Genomic DNA, 24432 nt, shown 5'->3' on the forward strand with positions numbered 1-24432 from the left:
GAGAATAGTACCAAAAAAAAAAAAGGAATCCACCCCCAAATCTCTTGGTTGGTGGAAATTTGTCGTGTCATTTGACCATTTAATCTTGTAGCATCTAACCTACCCATCACGCAAATGACAATGACATATCTTTGTTCCTACTAGCTGGCTAATGATAAAAGCCCCTAGGCTCCGCATATATGCTCGCTATTAGACGGGATGACGTCGGCTCCGCGTCACCGCAAACAGTGGCGGAGCTCGAACATAAATTTTGGTGGGGCGAATTGCAGACACAACTTTTAAATGACATAGTAAAGACACACATCAATAGCTTGCTCTGTTTGGGCTTGAGCTTGTTCTGTGCTAACATCAGTTGATTCAACTTCAGAAACTATAACTAGTTCTTGATGTATTTCTTCAGATTCCGTGGCCACACCAATTTGACTTTTATGGGTACTTGGGTGGGATTCAGAACCAAGATTCATACTTGAATAAAATGACTTCAAATCTACAATATACAGCCAGCAAAATTTCAGTTACTAAATCTCAAATAAATTGCTAAATGCCTAAATCTCAAACTATACCTCTTGTTACAAATTTTTTCTTTCCAATACCAGAAGAGGCATGACTGCTTCTGTTTAGGGTGCCTGCGCATCGGCCATGACCTCGGCCTGCTCCTCCTTCTCGTGCTCCTTCACCTTCTCCCCGGCCATGCCCACGCCCACGCCCGTGGCCAGCGCTTGTCATCTCCTCGCCGGCCATCAGAGCAGCTTAGAGCGGGACTGCGGGACTGCGGTCTGCGGGAGCAGACAGCGAGCGTCGAGTGCGCGGCGTGGGCTTGGAGTTGGGGGCTGGCCAGCTTGGGGCCTGGCTTGGGGTGTTGCGCGGAGCTCCGACCTTGTGCCGGCGGCCAGCGGGAAGCGGACCGTGGAGGCACGGACCGGCAGACGCGAAGTCGCGAACGGCGAACGGGAGGAGCAGTAAGCCGAGTAGTGAGCTCGATTGGGAATTAGGGGTTCAGTAGGGACGCTTCTACTTGGGATAGCTGGGTTTATTGGGCCTTTCTTTTCTTCCCTCCCTATTTTCCATTCTGTCTGGCTACTGCTCTTGACGACTGCTCGTCGCTGCATGTGTCGGATGCTAGCTGCTCCATCACGTGAAGGGAGGAAGACATGGAGGTACTAGTGGTCTTACCCCAGCAGTAGGTGGGGCAGCTGCCCCACCCTGTCGCATGGAGAGCTCTGCCTCTGACCGCAAACGTGCTGATCTTGTTAGTTACTCCCTCCTTAAAATAAATCAAAACTTTGTAAAGTTGTTTTAAGTTGAATTTTTGTAAGCTTGATCAATCTCATATGAAAAATATCAGCTTTATAACACCGAATAAATCATTATTATAAAAATATATTTCATAAAACTATTTTTTGTATCATAAAAATTTCAAATCTTTCTGTAATATATATTTGGTCAAACTCACACAAGTTTATTTTAGAATATCATTTTAGAAGGCGATTTTTTCTATAACAAGTAGATTTGTTTAGGAACCAAGGGGGTAACTAAAGAAAATATTGCATTTGATCCTAGGCGCTGTTTTTAGCGTGCATGATACTTATAATTATATGTCGGATTTGCTGTGTTCGATTGAGCTTATTAGCCGAATCTGTCAGCCATTCAGCAATATTTTTCTCTCACAACAAATTAGTCAACGGTACTTTCTGTCATGATTTATAGCCAAACAAACATGACGATCATGTTTGTACCTTTGTGAAGGCAGCACACCAACAGTTGTTGGTTATGCATCGCTTTTAGTCTAGTACTGTATTACGTCTGTTGGACTGGGTAGCTACACCACGGATAACGATAATAACAATAATGACGTGTCTCGGTTGGTGGCAATGTCTCGGATTGTTGTCATTTTTTTTGACCATTAGCAAACAATTTTTGACCATATATTTGGAGCGGACGAGCACCTACTGTATGTTGCTGCCGGCTGCCAATAAGCATGACGTCGACTCCACGTCACCGTGCACGTACGTCGTGGCAGACAAATGCTGACGCGGACCTTAGCTGTTCCTGCGTGATGCCACGTAGTCTGAATCCAGCACTTGTTCAAACCACGAGAGGCAGCTGCAGCTGCAAAGTAGAAGCCACCGCCGGTGGTTCCATCACTGGTGAGGATGAGCGGAAGACAGCTGGTGAGGGGCGAGCAGTGACGAGAAAGCCGCACTAGGCTGTGCCTCCGGGGAACGGCCTTTTTTTTTTTTTTTTTTGAGGGGAGGGAACGGGCAATTTGGGTATTCGATCCAAGCACTAGGCTGTGCCTCCGGCGACCGGCTGGATTTGGAATGCTTTTTTTTTTTATTTGTTCAATTTTGCACCTGGATGAACAAAAGAAATTTCTGACCCAGCTCAACGATTCAGGCCTGGTTCAGTCCGTGAAAATTTTTAAATTTCACTACTAGAGCACTTTCATTTTGTTTGTGGCAAATATTGTCCAATCATACACTAACAAGGGTCAAAAGATTCATCTAGCGATTTAAAAGCTAACTGTGTAATTAGTTTTTATTTTCATCTATATTTAATTCCTCATACATATGCCACAAGATTCGATGTGACGTAAAATCTTGAAAAATTTTAAGAACTAAACAAGGCCTCAAAATTCCTAACATACAATTTCTGTAGTTTATCCAGAATTCCAAACGTAGCAGAAATGCTGAAAACAGTACAACAACCGTTGAGAATCATGGATTCATGGTGATTCGGAGACGTTATAGAAACTTCACTATCTAAGATTTAGGTCAGTCTAATGTTTCCAAAACTGAAACTTGGATTTTTTTTTTTTTTTGAGAAAACTGAAACTTGCAATCTCAATACAAGGTTTTATTAGATAGTTGATCACAAGAGTTGATCGTCTTGTTCAATCTGTCACAATACTTTGTTTTTTCACCCTTCCAAGATTCATTGTCATGTCATAAAAAATCCTAGTACTGCTACTTCGTTTTTTTCCAAAACAAAATTCACTACACAACTGAGAGAGCACGCTTCCTGGTTCTGACAGCTCATCAAACAAAATACACCTGCACAGTTGGTTTGGTTCACAATTTCAGACCATTCGGCCATTCCACACGGCCCACGGGTTGAGAAGTGAGTCCGCGATCCATCTGATCTCCATGTCGCCCTAAAAATCATCCAGCGGGAACGCAGCTCAACAGAGCTCATCATATCTCCGGCTCAGTTTAGTTTCACTGTGCTAAATATCTATACTGTTGAGCTGTCAAAATGTTAAATGATTTTGGTGTATACATACAAATCGTTCTCAAAGAAATAGGAATAACACATTAAACTTGAGACAAGCCCAGCCGAATGTCCCCACTCATGCTCAACCAATGCTTCATGCAATGGTGCAAAGGTACCATATATGCAGACAACAAGGTGACACATTATAGTATAGATACAAAGAAAAAAGGTAAATCAACAAACAATCAAGAGAAATTGTTTTTTTTTCAGAAAACAATCAGAGGATCAGAATTCTGGCTTGGTTCTCAAATGAGAAATTATAGCGCTCAGTATGTTCACTGTCGATCATCTGGGGAAAGGGTCATCATATCCTCAACTAATAACATTGACGTCAAGAGGGGATTTTTTTTTATAAAAAAAACTAATCTGACTAAATACGAGGAACTGGTGATGGCTGAGTAATGTAAGGATGGTGGGAATGGCGAGATCACTTTGAGTGAAGACATAGAAATCGTTTTCTAAGGAAAATTACACATTTATAGTTTGATAAAGAGACGGGAGATGATCAGATAGAGCTAATACAGTTTGAGCCATCATTGCGGCCAATCAAACCAATAGGGAAACACTTTCGTCATCATTTCATCTCCACACATACAGAGACCGGATCGGTAGGCATCAATGAACCACGAGCAGAGATTTGATTTCCTTCCCTCAGAAATATCAGTCCAAATCGAGACATCTAAATCGAAGGTTACAGAGGCAGAAAAAATGAAAAAAAAAATGTCTACTGCTTGAGGGAGATATTTGGACAGAGTGGTGGGTGCATCAGATCTCCAAGGTGAAAAAGGGTGTGACATCACAGAGATGCCTCAGATGCAAATTACCCATTAAAACTTGTGAATCCTCATCTGCACCAATCCATCAAACAGACCCACAACAGCAACAGAGATACAAACGCAAACAAAGATGGTAAAATAGGATTTCGAAGAACTTAGCAAGCGAAATCGACGAGAAATCCGGAGACAATAACACTACAACCACCCCTGGAATGCGAAAGATAGAGGACAAGGACGGCTGGCGATTACAGCGAAGGGAGGTCGGCGGCGGCGGTTAGTGCTTCCTCTCCCTACACCCTCACACGATAAATATATATACAGGGTCTATTAGGGTTTGGCGGAGGGCCGGCGGCCGCGCCGACCGCGAAGACGGATCTCCGACGCGTTGCCGCTGGAGCAGGCCGGTGGAGCTTGGGCCCATGGGACACTCACAGGCTCACAGTCTAGGCCCAAGTGGGGAAAAATTCCCGCCATCCTGCATCAGCAAAAAAAAAAAAAAAAAAAAAAAAAAGAGTCTACGTTACATCCTTCAACTTCGTTATAAATCTGTTTTTTCTTCCTAAACACTAAAACCAGACAAGACACCTCTCTTAATTTTTAAGACCGTTCATTTTACCTGTCTAACCGATTATAAGTGGTTTTGTATTTTTTTTATTTCAACTCGCCTTTTGAAAATCATAGTACAACACAAAAACATCATAAAATAAAAAATCTATTTTTTGGACTCTACATAAGTAGATCTGCATAGTAAACATAATAATATGGTATACTTTAGTATAAAGTTTTTTATGTAACTTTAGATCTATATCTTTCTATAGTTAAATAGAATAATTCATAGCTACAGTTTCTATCCTCCAATTGTGGCGAAATTTTTATGATGGGCTAATTACTATATGTTTAAATTGTAGTAAAAAATTCATACTCACTGAATTATGTATAACTTAGCTATAGATTTTAATTAGGTTTATGCTTGTTAAATATAAATAATTCTATAGCTAAGATATACATTATCCAATGAGTATAAAATTTTATTGCGATTCAATCCACCATAAAAATTTTATCATGATTGGGCCATAGAAACTGCATCTAAAGTACAACATAATATATGTTCATTATGTAGATCTACTCATATTGAATCCAATAAAATTAGATTTTCTATTTAATAATTTCTGTGATTTATTATGATTTTTCAAAGATTCAATCGAAATAAATAAAGAAAAGAAAAAGACAAAACCGCTTTCAAAACTGCTTTAGAGTTATAACGGTTGAGAGAGAATTATATATCTATATCTATAGAAGATAAAACGAGTACTAACGCACGAGGCATTTTGACCCTCAAATACTTTGTTGTTTTATTCTTGTAATTTTTGTTAAAGGCTCATGCTATGTTTGATAAAAGGGCCTGTTTAGTTACGGACGATAAAATTTATCATCCATTAGATCGAATGTTTAGATATATGTATAAATTTTAAAAGAACGAAATCTGCACCACCAACTAGAGCCTATTATTTTGCCATGTATCTAGCACCTCATTGGGCCACGCCTCACACAAATCAAAAGCTGATCGATCCAGGCCTACTGGGCCAGTCACCCGTTAGGGCAGCTCCAGTGTGCATGTGAAGCGAGCTGAGGGGAGAGAGAAATGCTGCTTGGTTCGATGCACACACTAGAGTAACCGAACCATGCAAGAAGATTCCTCGGTTCGGCGTTTGTTTTCGGTTCGACGCTTAGAATATTAAATTTCATGTACGGCCGTGTACTGTCATGCACAAAAAAAAGCAGATGAGCTCTCTGGACTTTTTTTTTTAAGAAACTGGAGGGGTTTTGTTTGATGTGGGTCCTATGAGCACAAAAACGAACCGAACACTAGAGCTGTGCTGCTTCACTTGCAAACGATTTCAAAGGCTGCATGCGTTGCCTGACAAATGCTGTTTGGTTCGCCATCACACTGGAGCTGCTCTTAGGGCCGCGAACCCAACTGTCACGAAACATCAGGAACCACTTCGCCGTGGCCACCATCATCGTCTGCCACCCCCTCCGCCAAGCGCCGGTCTGCCCACGCGTTAGCTCCTGCTCTCTCCACGACCGCTTACTCCCCTAAGGTGCCTCCTCGACGGTGGCACGCGGCGTCCCCATATGGCGACGCACTAGCCCCAGCATGGATGGCCTCGGCGACGGGACGGCACACCAGTGCCGGCAACCCCAACGTGGGGACCCTCGACATAGGTGAGCCCCAATACGAGTGCCCCTTCCCTAGCACGGCAGCAGCAAGGACCTAGCCTCGCATCGGATGGCCTCACGCGTCGGCGTACCTAGCGGGCAGCCACCGGCATGGCCAAGCCGGTGTGCGACGGCCTATTAGGCACGAGCGGCCACCGCTCCTGCTCCTTGGCTTGAGATGACCCGTGACCGACAAGGCCGCCTCAGACTCGTATCACAAGGACAGAGGTGCTCCACCAGAGCTCGTTCTTCAGCTTAGCCGGACGTCACACGGCGAGCTTACTCTTCCTTCAATCAAATTCACAGCACACGGTAAACCTAAGCCAAATCCCTTCTATATTTAGGCCTTATTTAGTTCTAATTTTTTTTTTTGGAAAAACGACACTGTAGCACTTTCGTTTTTATTGGTCAAACATTGTCCAATCATGGAGCAACTAGGCTTAAAAGATTCATCTCGTGATTTACATACAAACTGTGTAATTAGTTTTTATTTTCATATATATTTAATGTTCCATGTATATACCGCAAGATTCGATGTGACGAAGAATTTTGAAAAATTTTGGGTTTTGGGGGTGAACTTTCAAATGGTTGCGCACCACTTTGAATGCTTCTTAATGTGGATCTATGGAAGGTTTGCTCCTTCGTTTCTATTCAAAAGATGAACAGTACAACCTTATAAGAACTTACATATTTTTGTACTAACCCACACAGGAACTTAAGAAAAACTGTAGGAAAATAATTATAAATCCAAATAATATAAATTTAATTTTGTTAGATTCATAACTTTATCCTCAACCGGTGGAAAATATGTTTGCATACTCTAGCCAAAATTTCTTTATTTAATATAATGTATGGAACTTGATAAATGCAAGATAATTCTCTAGGGCCCTACAAATTGCAACACCTGTTTTTTTAGACGTGCTGTGATGTGGCCTTACGTTGAGAAATGTATATGCACAAGCATTTTTGCATTACAAAGATCTATATGCTTTAGTTGCCTTATATGTTGTGAACAATATTAAATTTGCTTAGAGATTAAATATTATCTTTGCATTATAACCAACTTATGTCCTATTGGATGGTCTGACAAAGGACCACCTGTAGCTATGGCAAACATGATTCATCAAAATTTATGATTAACTTATACTCTGGCTGATTGATTTTATCAGAGTGGATTGCTTAGCAAGTGTAGAATCTAGGTAACAGAATTTAATTTATCATTCACCTTATCAAAAGTTTAAGCCTCTCAAGCCACATCAAAGGAAGACTAAAAAATTTAATCATTTCATTCTCATGGCTGGCGAGCTGCTCCAGCAAGGGCGCGGCAAAGCCGCGCCTGGTTTTCTAATTATTTACGAAACTAAAAAGATACTTAAAGAATAATTTGTAAGATAAATCTTTTGAGCCTAATTAGTCTATGATCGGATAATAATTGTCAAATAAAACCAAAATGCTACAACATTTGTTAAACTTTAACAACCCCAACCAAACACCCCCCAAAGTATTTTTAAAGTATTGAAGAAATTTTCAAAAATACTTTGGTTTTGAAAAGCTGTTGGGTGTTTGGATACAATAAACTAGTTTGGTCTTCTAAAAATTGTAGCCTTTTTAGAGTTTTAAAAGCTCCACTAATTGCATCTTTTTTCTGCAAGCCATGATATTCTATTTGGAACCTGATGAATACCTAGTATATGGTCAGGCCTACCAAACAGGCCTTTACTCAGATAACTTCAGTAGTCTTTGCCATTGGACAAGTCTAGACTAGTAGGATGAAGGCGAAAAACATCATTGAATACCTAGTATATGGTCAGGCTTACCAAACAGGCCTTTACCAGATAACTTCAGTAGTCTTTGCCATTGTACAAGTCTAGACTAGTAGGATGAAGGATTCTTGAGTCCTGAAACCATCGCAATATAAACGAGGATAGCAAAGGCAGAAAACATCGACTAGGTAGCTTGTTTGCAGCAGCAATGATAGGAACGACAGAAGATATGATACAGATTTACCGAAGAGAAGATACAGATTTACCACAATATATAAAGATAATAAGGAATGACAGTAAAGGAAAAAGAAAAGTATAACAGCTCTGATCCAGGCACATTCAGCCAAATGTTCCATTCAACAGTGCCAAATGCCATTAACAAAATTTTCAATCGAAGACAATGTTTCCCGAGGACTCTGTTTTACTGGCATATAAATGCTGTGGAACACAATAAAGAACGAGTCCAGCAAGATCCACTACAACACTAAAACAGTTCATAAGCCCGGTGCCGAGAAGAGGAACTGGTGTGGCTTCGTTACTGCTCACCTGGCGTAGTCTTGATGATATCAGAATCACCTGAAAACAGAATACAATCACTCTTCATATCCATATTTTGATTATAACATCAAATAGGCCTGTGAAATGGAGGAGCCATTTACCAGGATCAATAATACTGAGGCAGCAGACACGGAAGTATTTTCCACAGGCTGTTCCCAGGTCAACATTATCTGGAAAACGAGAAAAATGAGTTAATTTCAGAACTGTTGCAAAAACAGTTAATTGCTTAGACAAACACAACCCTATCTCAAATACAACGATAGGAACCAGCTATGCACATCATTTAGTTATTCCTCTTAGCAATTAAAATGTAAACTCTTGTTAGAGGCAGGGCCATAAATATATTTTTAGGAGCCAATTAGTAACAACTATGCATTCAAAGAATCTAAAATGATCTTTACCATTTTTTGTTAATTAACTTAACCTTTTACATGCATATATACAAGGTTGCAATGGCCCCTAGGTCTATCACATTACAAAACAATATATGTAAATCAGGGTCCAAATGAAAAGGTACCATGCGTCCTTCGTTGAAAATTCAACACTTCACTAGATCATATGCAACATCAATTAATAAAGAACCAAAAGTAATAGATGCTAACTTACTTCCATGGAAGTGGTGGACTGTGACCTTAGCCAGCATAGCATAGTACTCAATTTCAGACTTCCGGAGCGGAGGGCAGTTGTTAGCAATGATCACTAGTTTTGCTGTAAATCAATAGATTGATTTAGGCATATTGTAGGCATGCTATATAACAAATGATAGCCATATGAATTTTATTCTAAAAGGCATGCAGTACAGTTGTGTATGTACTCACTCAAAATTTAAACAAAGCACGGTCATGTGGAAGGAACAGTTAGGCAAAGTAAAGGAGTCAAGACAAGTTACACAATCAAAAAGACTTTCAAAACAATTGTACACAACATAATCCACAAAAACACTATAACACAAAAATATAAATCAGTCAAAAGATATCCCCACACATGCTCAACCAGTAATACAATCACTGCACAGATTAAAAAGCCAAGGAATTCAGATCACTAGGAATGTTAATACCAAAAAGTATATTGAAAAAGTAAAATCATCAAAAGAATTATTTTTCAAGAAACACTAAGAGGATCAGAATTCTGGCTTGGTTTTCTCAGATGAGAAATTATAGCGCTCAGTATGTTCATTGTCGATCATCTGGGGAAAGGGTCATCATATCCTCTGAAGTGTGCAACACGGTGAAGAGAACAAAAGAGTACAAAAGGAGGCATCAGTTTTGATAAAAGGCAACAAAGCAAGCACAACATGAAATTCAGAAACATTTTTTCTGCATAAATGGAGGATCAGCATTCCGGCTTGGTTTTCTCAAATGAGAAATTATAGCGCTCAGTATGTTCACTGTCGATCATCTGGGGAAAGGGTCATCGTATCCTCACTGATAACATTAAAGAATATAAAGGGGGAAATGTTCAGAGGAAGTATATACTCAAATAAAAATTTAAAGAAAGTATTGCCATGTGGAAGGAACAGTTACACAAAGAAAAGTAATCAAATTATACCATCTAAAATGCTGGAAAGGAAATATTCAAAACAATTGGACACAAAACAATCCACCAAAACACTAAACTTAAAATATAAATCAGTCTGAAGATATCCACACTCATGCTCAACCAGTGATATCAGGCACTGGTACCATATATGCACGACATGGGGAGGATCATTGTTGCGTTGACTCATACACAATGGCCATATTAATTCATCCATTGGTAATCAGTTTTCAACGCAAAACTCATAAGACAGTCACATTAAAAAAATAGCTACTAAGAATACATAGTTATTTCAAAAGAGCAAGCAGTGACAACAGAGTTTGCCGAAAAAAGTAAATAACAAAACAGCCAGAAAAATTGTTTTTCCAAGGAACAATCAGAGGATCAGAATTCTGGCTTGGTTTTCTCAAATGAGAAATTATAGCGCTCAGTATGTTCATTGTCGATCATCTGGGGAAAGGGTCATCATATCCTCCTATGGAGTATGCAACTCAGTCAAGAGAACAGAAAAGCACAAAAAGAAACATCAATTTTGTCAAAAAGGCAACAACACAAGCACAACAAGAAATTCAGAATATTTTTATCTGGAAAAAATGGAGGATCAGAATTCTGGCTTGGTTTTCTCAAATGAGAAATTATAGCGCTCAGTATGTTCACTGTCGATCATCTGGGGAAAGGGTCATCATATCCTCCACTGATAACATTAAGGTATAGAGGGGCAAAACAATCAACATGTCCAGAAAAATACATTGTCCAGAGAATATTTTGGTGGGCGTCCATGTAGCCACCAAGTTATAGTAGCTGAGGTCATGAACCCAATGCCCTATTCTCCTTCTCTCAAAGTCATATTCCCATTGTGACATGTAAGACTGTTCACTTAAGTTGGACTAAAAAGGTACAGTACAACTGGATAATCATAATGCCAAAAGTCCAAAACCAGCTAGAGAGCAACAACATAAGCCCATATGAACAAGACAGTGAAACTAATGGTTACCACATATGCCAATACAGTGGGCATTTCTACGGTGATCTGTAAAAAACAACTACATGAACACGTCCATAAGCACGGATTGACCATCCCACAGGATTAATCTACGATCTAGTAACATAAGCAAACATCCATGGGCACCGATTCATAAACTTCCGAAAGAATGAATAACAAGGAAGAGCTTCCTTACACTTGGAGTTCCTGAGGGTCCTGAGGACAGTCTTGTAGCCGAGCGTGTACTTGCCGCTCTTCATCACAAGCTGCAGCTTGTTGTTGATGTTGTCCGTAGACTTCTTCTGCACAAAACCAACAGCAACGAAGAAAACGAAGCTTAGAACAGAAATTGCAAGGCTAGAAACGCGACCAGGCGGAATGCAGCAGGATGGCATTCTGCTGCCGGCCGGAAGACGGCCGCAGATCGACAAAAAGGTGGGAGAAACGGGGGCTTCCTGGGAGAGACACGGGGGACAGATGTGAGAGCACGCGGCATGGGATCGTTACCGTCTTCTTTGCGGCCACCATGGCTGCGCCCCGAGGAGGACTAACGGCGTCGAAGCGGCTTTGCGCGGCGGCGGCGGCGGCGGCTCCTTCTCGGGGGATGACTGCGAGGCGGAAGGGAGGATGCTAGGGTTTGGTTCTTTATAGAGTAGGGCGCCTGAGGGTTTGCCCGCTGTGGGCTTCGTAGAATGGGCTTACATTCCAGGAGTCCTTTGGGCCCAGTCGCAGAATGTGGCTGCAGCTTCTCTCTGTCCCCTTCCAAATTCCCTCACATTCAAAAGAAAAAATTCTCAGAAAGAAAAAAGAAAATTAACTTCTCTCTTTCCCTCCAAAATTTTATTTCTGTTTTTATGGTAGCAATAAAACTTCAAGGAGCATCATGTTGTGAATATACCCCTAATACACAAAATATATATTCCGGCGTGAAAAAAAAACATATAGTATTTATATATATATATATATATATATATATATATATATATATATATATATATATACATGTCTCTTGTATACTTTTTTACCACAATTGCTATGTTAAAAAAACACCTTATATAAATTTTACTTCATCTGATGTACGTGTCGGTGAGTACCTATTTAAGTTGTTGGAATGGAAACGAGTGACCAAGAGGGCTTTTATTGTGCATAGTCTATCGTTAATAGTGGGATCGCATGCAATTTCCTCCATTGTATTAAGATCATATCAAAATCTTGTGGATGTGAGCCCCGCGTGTACTTTCCTAACAACTTACATGAAATGAAATGTCCAGATTCATATCGTAGTTGATGTATTGAGGTATGATACAAAATAAAGCAATATTCTCTGTATTCTAAATCAAAAGATGTTTTGACTTATATATATACACACACACTTAGATATGTACTATATCTACCATATCTAGTAAAAACATTATATCTAAAAAAATCATAACATCTTATAGTTTGAAACCGAAAGAGTGACTTTGAAAGGGGACTAGTAATGGATACATTTTTTTGCGTGCATTGGGTATATGTAGCGTTGAACATATTTGAATTTTAGGTACAATATAGTTTCATACAAGCGTGCAATCCTTGTTCTACTTTGCCTTATACGGACTTAGACTATCTCCAACAAATATGACCCTAATAAAGGACCTATTCCATGTTTTGGGTTTCCCACAGTAAAAAATCAACCATCTAAAACTTGCTTCTTCCAACAGAGGAGGCAAAAAGGGTCACCCATCTCCATCTCCACCACGGGCTGCCATGGACCTTGTCGCCGATGTCCTACTCCTCAGCCTCTACGCCACCTTGCAGTCACCACACACCGCCACCCCCCGCCTCGCTTGCCACCACGTTGCCGCAGCCCGCGCTCGCTTTCGCGCACCATAGCCGCCCCCCTGCTCTGCTCCGCGCTCGCCCAGCCCTGCTCGCCGTCGCGTGTAGCTACCATCACAGCTCTGCCCTACTCCACACCCACTCAGATTTGTTGGCGTGCCCCTTCCCTCCCTATGCTCCACCGCTTCGACAACCAGCTTTGACGACGTCCTCCTCCTCTACAACGACTCCGTCCCCATCCTCAGCATCCTTCCCAACTTCGATGACTTCTTCTCTCCACTACGGCGGGGCCCTTGAATGCTGGCCGTGGTAAGGCAGAGCTGCCACGCGACCATCGCATTGATCCGACTCCAGTCGCCCCACGCGTGGTGGTGGTGGTGGGTCTCGCTACGTGGAGACGCAAAGAGACAGAAGGAGGTGATCTTCTTTGGACCCAAAATGCGTCATGGGTTTGAGATATCCGTTTGGCTGCCATAAAACACTGTGCATGAGTCATCTTAGGTATGGGTCACCTTATGGCTATCTTGTTGGGGACAGTCTTAGTCACTCCACCATTTTGTTCTTCTAATTGTGATACTCTACTCAACATAATAGAGTGATCAAGAGCTAAGGTTATACGTGCTAGAAGATGGTTTTTTAGCTGTTTTTTTTTCTGTAAAGCTTCTTGTTGATCTCTTGCTCGTTGATCGATCACTACTAAGCTTTAGCATTCTTATAATTCTATGAGGGTTCTATAAATCAATATCTCTTTCGTATGTCCACTATCCTTTACACATACTAATTTGTAGTAAGTCCTTGGATTAATGTTGATTGTTAGAGTTTGCCTAGCTCAAAGTTTTGTTGTTGAATAGGTCACTATTCCACAAAGCCCTCCAAGAGCTTGAAAAGGTGTGTGTGGTGGGAGACACAGAATGTGTCCAACCTAGCTCCTAAAAGGGATATTACTGTACCAAGAGACTATAATATTTGTTACAAAGGATTAACATAGCATTGCGATTGTCGATCCTTGAAAAATCCATTGATAGCTATTTTAATTTTATCGTGAAGACGTTGCTTAGTTGCCTAAAAAGTCATGTCTGAAAGTACTGTTCGCTAATTTATTATGAGAGAAAAATACTGTCTAAAAAAACTACAGATTATCTCATGTTAAGTTGTTTTATTTAAGCATGGATAATTTTTTTTTTGAACCAAACGTATATTTTTCCCTTAATCCCTTAAGGCCCTGTTTAGATTGGAGATGAAAATATTTTGAGTGTCACATCGGATGTGTCGGAAGGATGTCGGGAGAGGTTTTTAGAAACTAATAAAAAAACAAATTACATAGCTCGTCAGAAAACTGCAAGACAAATCTATTAAGCATAATTAAGCTGTCATTAGCACATGTGGGTTACTGTAGCACTTAAGGCTAATCATAGACTACCTAGGCTTAAAAGATTCGTCTCGTGATTTTTAACCAAACTGTGTAATTAGTTTATTTTTTTATCTATATTTAATGTTCTATGCATGTGTCTAAAGATTCGATGAGATGGATGAAAAATTTTTAGGTGGTAAACTAAACAGGGCCTAAGAAAACCGCGGCTGGCGTATCATGCTACTCAGACAGACAGACCTCAAACCTCAGACCTCAGAGTTGGTTGGAGTTCCAGCTCCACCTCCGTTGAAGCCCAGCCATAGCCAGTCAGCCACCGCTAGCGAGCCGCGCGCTCCATCTCCATGGACGCCTGCTCTCTCGTCCGCCTCCATCTGCCACGACCACTACAGCTTCCGCTCATCTCGCCTCCAATTCCCAGCCGCCGGCGCCACCGCCGCGTCGCCAGCGCCGTGGTCGGCTGCTGCTGCTCCGCCGCCGAAGCAGACCACCACCAGGAGCGGCCCTGGGAGTGGTACGACCGCGCCATCCAATCCCACGCGGGGTCCGACCTGGCGCGCTCCCTCGGCCTCCTTGCCGACATGCAGGCGTCGGGGGGGCGCCCGAGCTCCGGCGCGTACGCGCGCCTCATCCGCGCGCTGTCCCGCGCGGGGCGCGCGCTGGAGGCCGAGGCGCTCCTCCTCGAGATGCGCCGCCACGGCCCGCGCCCGGACGCCGCGCACTACAACGCGCTCCTCGAGGGCCTGCTCGCCGCCGCGCACCTCCGCCTCGCCGACCGCCTCCTCCTCCAGATGGCCGACGACGGCGTCGCCAGGAACCGCCGCACCTACACGCTCCTGCTGGGCGCGTACGCGCGCGCCGGCCGGCTCGAGGACTCGTGGTGGGTGCTAGGTGAGATGAGGCGCCGGGGCATCCGCCTCGACACCGCCGGGTATAGCATGCTCGTGCGGCTGTACCGGGACAATGGCATGTGGAAGAAGGCCATCGACCTCGTCATGGAGATGCAGGAGGTTGGGGTGGAGCTGGATGTTAAGATCTACAGCGGCCTCATCGACACGTTCGGCAAGTATGGACAGCTAGCGGACGCGCGCAGGGTGTTTGATAAAATGCGCGCCGAAGGCATCAAGCCGGATATATCGACTTGGAATGCATTGATACAATGGCATTGCCGGGTGGGGAACATGAAACGCGCACTGCGGTTCTTCACCTCCATGCAGGAGGAAGGGATGTACCCGGACCCAAAGATATTTGTTATGATCATCAGCCGGTTGGGGGAGCAGGGGAAGTGGGATGAGATCAAGAAGCTGTTTGATGGCATGAAGAATCGAGGTTTCAAGGAGAGTGGTGCAGTATATGCAGTATTGGTTGACATTTACGGACAATATGGCCATTTTCGTGATGCACGTGAATGTATAGCTGCTCTTAGAGCAGAGAATATGCAGCTTTCGCCTCGTGTGTTTTGTGTCCTTGCCAATGCTTATGCTCAACAGGTCAGTCTAACTACTAAACTTGGTTTAATCAATTTTACCTCATGGCATGATAGTTTTTTCCACCATATTGAAACTGAATATAGTTGCAAATGCCTTTGATTACATCCTAACATTGTATGTAAGCATGTTGCAGTAATGCTGTAAACCTTGAAAAAAGATTTACAGTTTGTTATTTGAGAGAATAAGATACACCATTTCTGGCTTTGGAAATATTTTCTTCTGTTCTTTTTAGAATATATGATATACCATTTCTAGGTTTGGAAACATGATATTTTGGACACTGGATCCATGACATCCGTAAATAATTTAGCTGGATCTCGGACATCTTTGTTTATCTGGTCAGTGCTCAGTACAACACCTGATGTTGACGAAGTTGATAGGCATTGCTCTGAGAAATAAAATAGCAGTATCATGAGTCATGACAAGCAGTGCTGCATTTATCTAGACAGGAGTTATATGACATTGTGACTAAGCTGATGTACTTTCCCCCATCTGTTTCAGCACTGTAGCTGGACCAGGATTCTTTAGGATATAGTGCATTTGAGAACCGACATTCAGTTTTTTGTTAAGTACAATTAATAAGCTTGGCCCACTGCAGTAGGTCAATGGCAATACAACCTTCAACTATTTTCTGCATTTGCCTTTTCCTTAGGGGAGAGAGGGTTAATATGTCAGTAGAACATCGATATCTGCCTGTCCTTGTGCACATGTTTCAACCCACGTGAATCATGTTGGCTGCTTACTCAAGGAGTCAAGGTGTTACCTTTCTCTTTCAGGGGTTGTGTGAACAAACTGTCAATGTACTTCAGTTAATGGAGGAAGAAGGATTTGAGCCAAACCTTGTTATGCTGAATTTGTTAATCAACGCTTTTGGCACTGCTGGAAGGCATTTGGAGGCACTAGCTGTATTCCAGCATATCAAGGATAGTGTATGTACCTCATTTAGAAATGAGATGAAAATGTTTTTTTTTTTCAAATTTGTTTCAAGTTTATGATGTTTTGCTTTCTTTGCACTTACCTGTTTTTTTCTTAGGGTATGAGCCCAGATGTCGTGACATACACTACACTTATGAAAACATTCATGAGAGCAAAGAAATTTGAAAAGGTCTGCTACTTTATCTCCTTTTTTGTGAAATTAGAATAGCCACGTGCACGTGTGGTAACATATTGTCAAGGGCGTTATTGCCCAGCGACGGCGGCCCTCGGCTACGTAGCTCGTAGCCTTGGTCCGTGATAACTGGCGGGGTTATGCCCCCTCGCCTGTCCTCGCGGACGGGTTATACCCCCTGGCCGGCGGCTTGAGAGGAAGAAGAGAGATAGGTTTAATCTTGCTTGATTTCAAAAGGTCTCCAATTACAAGGCTTTATAGCCTGGATTCCCAACAAGAAAGGAAACTAATCCTCTAAACTTAAGGAAACCTGATAATCTCTTTCTAAACAATCCCTATCTTACCAAACCTGGACTCTCCTAATCTGTCCAAGCCGCCTGGGCGCCTGGCTAGCCACTAACGGCGCCAGCCCCCTTGGCCAGGCTCTGGGCGCGCTCAGCGGCCCTGCGCACATCGCGCAGCCTGCGACGCCTAGTGTAAGTATTTCCCCACATGACATCTCTCCCCTCCTCGAGAGGCAGCTCGTCCTCGAGCTGGAACTGTGGGTACGAAGCGCGGAAGACGTCAACATCTTCCCATGTAGCTGAAGCCGGTGATGACCCCTTCCACTTGATGAGGACTTGACGCACGCCCCTGGCCAAGCGTGACTTGACCACTTGCTCAGGCTCGGGCACCACAGCGCCATGGCGGAGCGGAGGGAGGGGCGGTGGAGCGGCTGGGGGCTCGCCGTGGAACTTCTTGAGAAGGCCCACGTGGAACACGTCGTGGATGCGAGCTTGGGGTGGCAGGTCGAGGCGGACGGCGACGTCGTTGATGAGCTCCACCACCCGATATGGGCCGTAGAACTTGGGCTTCAGCTTGCCGGCAGGAGCCCTGGACAGGGACGCAGCAGGCCTCTGTCGAAGGCGAAGGAGCACCCAGTCTCCCACCAGGTACGAAACCGGCCGATGACCCCGGTCGTAGTGGCGTTTTTGAATTGCCTGGGCCTGCTCGAGGCGGTGCTTGACGTCGGCGATGAACTCAGCGCGTTCCTCCATGGTCTGAGCCACTGCAGCGACCCGGGTCTCGCCCGGCTCGTAGGAGCGAATGGATGGCGGATCCCGGCCGTACACAACACGGAATGGAGTGTCCTGGAGCGAGGACTGGAACGCGGTGTTGAAGACGTACTCTGCCCATGGAAGCCAACGCAGCCAGTCGCGAGGTCTGTCTCCTGTCAGGCAACGCAAATACATGATGACGACTTTGTTAGCGGATTCGGACTGCCCGTCCGTCTGGGGGTGAAAAGCTGTCGACATCTGCAGTTTTGTGCCACTCAGGCGCATCAACTCGCGCCAAAAGTTGGAAGTGAACACCGTGTCGCGGTCGGACACGATGGACTGCGGGATGCCGTGGAGCCGGACGACGTCTGCGAAGAATGCTTGGGCCACCCCCTCCGCCGAGTACGGATGCGCCAAAGGAATGAAGTGGCAATACTTGCTGAATCTGTCGACGACGGTGAGGATGACGGACTTGCCCTTAACGCGGGGAAGGGCCTCGACGAAGTCCATGGCGATGTCGGACCACACCCCCTGCGGCACGGGTAGTGGTAGTAGGAGCCCCGCTGGGTGAAGATGCTCTAACTTGTGGCGCTGGCAGATGGAGCAGCCCCGCACAAAGTCCTGCACCACCGTCTTCATGTGAGGGAAGTGAAAATCGCGACGAAGTCGGTGCAGCGTGCGCTGGACCCCCTCATGGCCCTCCTCGTGGACGGCGCGCAGAGCCTCCTGCAGCAAGGGGGAGGCCGGTGGGAGGTACAGCCGCCCGCTGTACGTGACCAGCCCGTCGGACAGGGCCCAGGGGAGCGCCCGTGTGCCCGCACTGATCTCCTGCTGGAGGGCGACGAGTGCCGGATCGGTTGCGTGAGCCTGGCGCAGACGCTGCACGAACTCGAAGCGGGGCGCGGACAACACTAGAACCGTGCCCTCCTCGACAGTATCCCGCCGTGAGAGAGCATCAGCCACGGCGTTCGAGTGCCCCGGCTTGTACTCCACGGTGAAGTCGAAGCCCAGCAGCTTGCCAACCCAGTGATGCTGAGGGATGGTTGACAAGCGCTGGTCCAGCAGGTACTTGAGGCTATAGTGGTCGGTCTTGACAGTGAAGCGGCGCCCCCATAAATACGGCCGCCAATGGCGAACTGCGTGCACAAGGCCGATGAGCTCGCGTTCGTAGGCGGCGAGAGCTTGGTGACGTGGCGCCACGGGACGGCTGAAGAAGGCGATGGGGTGGCCCTCCTGGACCAGTACCGCCCCGAAGCCATGCGACGATGCGTCGCATTCGACGACGAACTGCTTGGAGAAGTCCGGCATGGCGAGCACCGGCGCCGAGGTTACCGCGTCCTTGAGGGCATCGAACGCAGCAGCAGCCTCGGCGGACCACGAGAAGCCGTCCTTCTTCAGCAGGGCGGTGAGAGGTGCTGCGATGGTCCCATAATTGTGGACGAACTTGCGGTAGTAGCCGGCTAGCCCCAGGAACCCACGCACTGCCCGGGCGGACCGTGGCTGCGGCCAGTCCCGCACGGCTTGGAGCTTGGCGGGGTCCATGGCGACGCCAGCAGCAGAGACGACGTGGCCCAGGTACGCGACCGACGCTGCAGCGAACGCGCACTTGGAGCGCTTGAGGAAGAGCTTGTGGCGCTGCAGCTCGTCGAAGACCGCACGAAGATGGCGTAGGTGATCGGCCCAAGTGCTGCTGTAAATCAAAATATCGTCAAAGAACACCAGCACAAAACGACGGAGGAACGGACGAAGAACATCATTCATCAAAGCCTGGAACGTGGCCGGAGCATTGCATAGCCCAAAGGCCATGACCAGGAACTCATAGAGGCCATCGTGCGTGCGGAACGCCGTCTTGTGGATGTCTGCCGGCCGCATGCGGACTTGATGATACCCCGAGCGGAGGTCGAGCTTGGTGAAGTAGCAGGCCCCGTGGAGCTCATCCAAGAGCTCGTCGACCACCGGTATGGGGAACGCGTCTTTGATGGTGAGCGCGTTGAGCGCTCTGTAGTCGACGCAGAAGCGCCACGACCCGTCCGGCTTCTTGACGAGGAGGACCGGGGACGAGAACGCGGAGTCGCTGCGTCGTACGATGCCTTGCTCCAGCATGGCGGCGCACTGCCGCTCGAGTTCGTCTTTGTGCGCAGCGGGGTAGCGGTAGGGCCGGACAGCCACCGGCAGCGCGCCGGGCTTGAGGACGATGCTGTGGTCGCGGGTGCGCTGAGGGGGCAGACCAACCGGCTCCGCGAAGAGACTCCCAAAGGCGAGCAGCAGCTCGTCCAGGAGGGTCGTCAGTGCAGTCACGGCGGCGGTGAGGGCTGGCGTGGGTGTGGCCACGTCGGACCAGCACACGCGCCTGTCCTGGCGGGTAAAGGACAGCGTGCGCGCGGTGAAGTCCCACTCAATCCGGCCCAGGGTCACCAGCCATTGGGTGCCCAGGACCAGATCATAACCGGCGAGGGGCAGAACGTAGAGGTCGACGCAGAAACCCTCGCCGTCGATGATGATCGGCGCCTGTCGCAGCACGCCTGGACACGCGATGCGTTCGCCATTGGCGACGGTGGCGGTGAGGCGCGGGTCGGCGAGGACAGGGAGGCCGGTGCGCGTCGCAGCCGTCTCCGCGATGAAGTTGTGGGTAGAGCCCGTGTCGAGGAGCGCCGTGAGGGTGACGTCGCCCACGGCCACTCGTACCTGCATCGTATCACAGATGGGCATACCCGTGACGGCGCGGAGGGAGAACACTGGGGCGGCTGGCTCGGCATCGTCAGGAACGGCCTCGTCGTCTGCGAGCTCGACCCCATCAATGAAGAAGATACGGCGGCAGACCCGGTTGTGACCCCTGGAATACGGCTCGTTGCAATTGTAGCAAAGACCGAGGCGTCGTCGTTCGGCTTGTTCCTCGGTCGACAGCCGCTTGACCTGGTTGGGCGCGCCCCTGGGTGGCGGTGCTGGGAGTGCTGGCAGGGCCGGCGCCGGGGCCGGGAGCGCCAGGGGTGCCGGAGCCGGTCTGACCGCCAGCCGGGGTGCTGGACCAGCGCGCGGGGCTGGTGGCGGGAGCGTGGCCTGGGCGCGATCCAACTCCATCAGCTCGACCTGGCGCGCCAGACTCATCGCGGCAGCGAGGGTCTCCGGGTTGTGGATGCGAACTGCGTGACTCAGGGGTGGGGCAGTCCCCCTGTGTAGAGCTGAACGCGCTGGGTCTCCTCCAATCTCCCGGCGCGTGGTAGCAGGGCCTGAAAACGATTAGAGTAATCTTCGACAGTACCTGTGCGGCGACACTCCGCGAGCTCGAAGAGCGGAGCCGACCTCAGGGGCGGCCCAAACCGCAGGTGGAGAAGGTCTTTGAAGCGACCCCAGGAAGGAGTGCCCTCGTCCTCTTGCAACTGGATGAACCAGAGCTGTGCGACATCTTCGAGGTTGTAGGACGCCATCCAGACGCGCTCCTCTGCCAAAGTGCGCTGCTGCCGAAAGTACGATTCGCACTTGTTGGTGAAGAGCAGCGGATCGGACTTGCCGTCGAAGCGCGGGAAATCAAGCTTCTGGAACTTGGGGGGACGATCCAAGTCGCGCTGGCCGCCGCCCGTGCTCTCGGACGTCGAAGCCGACTTCTCCTTCAGTGCCAGCATGTCGGCCTTCATGGAGAACATCTCCTCCTTGAAGGACTTCAGCATCTCGACGACATCGGCGATGGTGGGATCAGCCATGGCGGGTGGGGGACAGGTGGACGCAGTGGAGGACGTAGGGGTTGGCGGCAGGGCAGGGTGGGCTGCGGCAGTGGAGGTTTGAGAGGTGGACGAGGATCGGCGTGACCGTGTGCCAGGTTGTCAAGGGCGTTATTGCCCAGCGACGGCGGCCCTCGGCTACGTAGCTCGTAGCCTTGGTCCGTGATAACTGGCGGGGTTATGCCCCCTCGCCTATCCTCGCTGGACGGGTTATACCCCCTGGCCGGCGGCTTGAGAGGAAGAAGAAGAGAGATAGGTTTAATCTTGCTTGATTTCAAAAGGTCTCCAATTACAAGGCTTTATAGCCTGGACTCCCAACAAGAAAGGAAACTAATCCTCTAAACTTAAGGAAACCTGATAATCTCTTTCTAAACAATCCCTATCTTACCAAACCTGGACTCTCCTAATCTGTCCAAGCCGCCTAGGCGCCTGGCTAGCCACTAACGGCGCCAGCCCCTTTGGCCAGGCTCTGGGCGCGCTCAGCGGCCCTGCGCACATCGCGCAGCCTGCGACGCCTAGTGTAAGTATTTCCCCACATGACACATATGCACAGAACCTTAACTGTTGGTAATGGTTATGAAAGGTCTTGTTTTCAGCTCTTGAATATATAGGCTTCAAAATTTTGTTGTTCTTGATTAGGATGGTAGAATATAAAATTAACTGATCTTATTGTATGTACCTGATTAATCTGAAAACATTGAAATAATTCTGCTCCTGGCTTGAGTAGGTATCTGAAGTATACAGAGAAATGGAACGTGCTGGATGCACTCCAGATAGAAAAGCGAGAGAAATGTTACATGATGCAACTGTAGTTCTGGAACAAAGAGGATGTAAGTATTTCATTTCATATGACTGGTGCTTTAAGGGTGAATACAATGGATGAGTGGTGATGTATGCAAAATGCTTTGACAGGTATCTATTGAATTGAAACTCTTGATATTGTAATCCGTCCATTGTCAATGCTTGTAACTTCAGGGACCCGCCTCCCTTTTTACTTACACATGCATGATGCAGAGCAAACACAGGGTAGGCAATTAGTTTTACACCTTGATTTATGGCATTGTCTCTTCTCCAGTTTTTCATTCTGCTAACACCACAATATGGATTATCATTTTTGCATTAAGTTGTTCCAAGTTCCAAGAAGGTATTTCAGTTTCTTTTACTTAATTTTCTACTGCTGGATTTGATGCAGAAAACAGCTGGAGATAACATTTTGTTTAGACCATTGAGGTCTGGCCATCAACTTCTGTGGTTAACCGTACAACATGTAAATGTTGCTTTGCCATGTGCCCATGCCCATCACTATTTCCATTTCAACTTTGAAGGCATACTTTTTTTTTCAATATACTTCATCTCTACTTTAAAGGCAGAGTATATGAGTCTAACTGTGTTCATCATACAGGTTGAATCCTGTACTGGTATTTTCTCCAATGTTGGGAAACACTATGCCTTCAAAGATTTGGATGGTTTTGGCATCAAGCCGATAATTCTGTATTTCCAAGGCTCCTGAATGTTTATGTTGAACAGAAGATTGAAAAAGGTATGAGGCTTACCAGTGCTGGTTTTCGCTTAAACAAACTACGAAGCATTACTTACATTAATTTTTACTGCTGTAGTGCAGGATAACAGAGTGTAGTTTTCACCCTTATGTTAGTCAGGGTTATGGTCACAGCAAGACTAATCAGAAAATATACATAACCATGAACAGCAAGAAGGATGGACACCCTGAAAATGAAGTACATCAACGTTGTCGAAGTTTCTTACAAGTTGCTTTCTTTCTGAGTCATATATTAGGAATTTGGTGTGAGTGTGACGAGGAATTGCTGAAAACATTAGGTGTTTTGATTATTGATTCTTATGTAACTGTATCCAAGCAGCTACATGGTAGCTTATGTAATCAACTACCAAGTGGTAGAGTGTATACAACTGTATATTCACTATTTATAAAAAATGCCAATTGTAAATACTGTAAATGCAAAGTAGCACAAACGAATTATGATTTAGTTCTAATAAATAGACTGTAAATACTTGATGGCTTGATGCACTATTAAGATTAGAATAGCCAAATGTAAATATTTGATTCTGTCCTGGTTACTGAATTAACTTTCACACCTAAGTCCACGTTGTTATGATTGAGTTTATTTATTATGGGCTCCATCACTTATAGTTTATACAAAATGGAAAAAAAAAAAACCCCCGCATGATCAAACCTTTTTCATCAGAATTGTAGTTCCTCCATTTGTATATTATCACTATTGGACTCCATACATGTTTGGATCATAAATTTTGCTTGATGCCAACAATAACATAAAATTAAGAAAAAATACAGTATTCTTTCGTTACTTTGCTAGAACGAGTAGCAAGGCAAGCATTTTGATAGATTTGTGGCGGGGTGGTGCACAGGCAGTGGGGAAGGCCATGGCTGAAAAAACGGTGCGAGCGGAATCCGTAGAACTTTCACGGGAAAAGGAGGGCTCTGGAGGACGGTTCGTGGATGTTCAGGAAGGGCTTGGTGGTTGTGGCAGAGTTTGATGGCGCGAAACCATAGATGAGATAGAGTTCAATTCAATTCCGATCTAGGTGAGGGTGCTGAAAATGCCCTTGGGCTGATGGTGAGATGATTTGAGGAGGTGATGCGGATGACGATGATATTGCTATCAGTCAGTATATGAGGATCAAGGTGAGGCTGGACATTCGCAAGCAATTGATGGATCTAGGCGAGGAGGGCCAAAGACACACGAAGTTTACGGTCTTATCGGCCACATTGATCGAATGTGTGAAATGCA

General features: G+C 46.0%; 2 protein-coding genes and 1 long non-coding RNA gene across 6 annotated transcripts; 1 reads left to right on the top strand and 2 right to left on the bottom strand.

The window, feature by feature from the left end:
* On the bottom strand, positions 26 to 4355 carry LOC110430804. Its single transcript, XR_002448190.1, has 2 exons — positions 564 to 4355; positions 26 to 487 (listed from the first exon to the last, which is right to left on the bottom strand). It is a non-coding gene; the product is annotated as an uncharacterized LOC110430804 (long non-coding RNA).
* LOC8064974 (60S ribosomal protein L30) lies at positions 8306 to 11768 on the bottom strand. The gene is made up of 5 exons (XM_002438949.2): positions 11616 to 11768; positions 11305 to 11410; positions 9197 to 9298; positions 8692 to 8760; positions 8306 to 8608 (listed from the first exon to the last, which is right to left on the bottom strand). Exons 1-5 carry the CDS (start codon positions 11634 to 11636, stop codon positions 8568 to 8570), a joined length of 339 nt encoding a protein of 112 aa, XP_002438994.1. The 5' UTR covers positions 11637 to 11768; the 3' UTR covers positions 8306 to 8567.
* Positions 14509 to 23673, top strand: LOC8065606 (pentatricopeptide repeat-containing protein At5g42310, mitochondrial). Of its 4 annotated transcripts, none has more exons than XM_021448984.1 (8): positions 14511 to 15785; positions 16562 to 16714; positions 16819 to 16890; positions 22374 to 22476; positions 22559 to 22672; positions 22839 to 22913; positions 23049 to 23186; positions 23263 to 23673. In XM_021448984.1, the coding sequence occupies exons 1-5, from the start codon at positions 14640 to 14642 to the stop codon at positions 22567 to 22569; spliced, it is 1485 nt and encodes a 494-aa protein (XP_021304659.1). In that variant the 5' UTR covers positions 14511 to 14639; the 3' UTR covers positions 22570 to 22672; positions 22839 to 22913; positions 23049 to 23186; positions 23263 to 23673. The 4 variants fall into 4 exon arrangements, with proteins under 4 accessions (XP_021304660.1, XP_002437576.2, XP_021304659.1 ...); XM_021448983.1 differs by having other exon boundaries at positions 23268 to 23673; XM_021448985.1 differs by lacking the exon at positions 22559 to 22672 and having other exon boundaries at positions 14509 to 15785; positions 23268 to 23673.

Source organism: Sorghum bicolor, chromosome 10 (genome assembly GCF_000003195.3).
Source record: "Sorghum bicolor cultivar BTx623 chromosome 10, Sorghum_bicolor_NCBIv3, whole genome shotgun sequence".
NCBI lineage: Eukaryota > Viridiplantae > Streptophyta > Magnoliopsida > Poales > Poaceae > Sorghum > Sorghum bicolor.

Coding starts and splice junctions, on each gene's coding strand:
- LOC8065606 (XM_002437531.2), top strand. CDS start 14,640: ATGGACGCCTGCTCTCTCGTCCGCCTCCATCTGCCACGACCACTACAG. Junction 15,786..16,561: donor CCAATGCTTATGCTCAACAG/GTCAGTCTAACT, acceptor TTTCTCTTTCAG/GGGTTGTGTGAACAAACTGT. Junction 16,715..16,818: donor TCCAGCATATCAAGGATAGT/GTATGTACCTCA, acceptor TTTTTTTCTTAG/GGTATGAGCCCAGATGTCGT.
- LOC8064974 (XM_002438949.2), bottom strand. CDS start 11,636: ATGGTGGCCGCAAAGAAGACG. Junction 9,299..11,304: donor GACCCTCAGGAACTCCAAGT/GTAAGGAAGCTC, acceptor ATTGATTTACAG/CAAAACTAGTGATCATTGCT. Junction 8,761..9,196: donor AGTCCACCACTTCCATGGAA/GTAAGTTAGCAT, acceptor CTCGTTTTCCAG/ATAATGTTGACCTGGGAACA.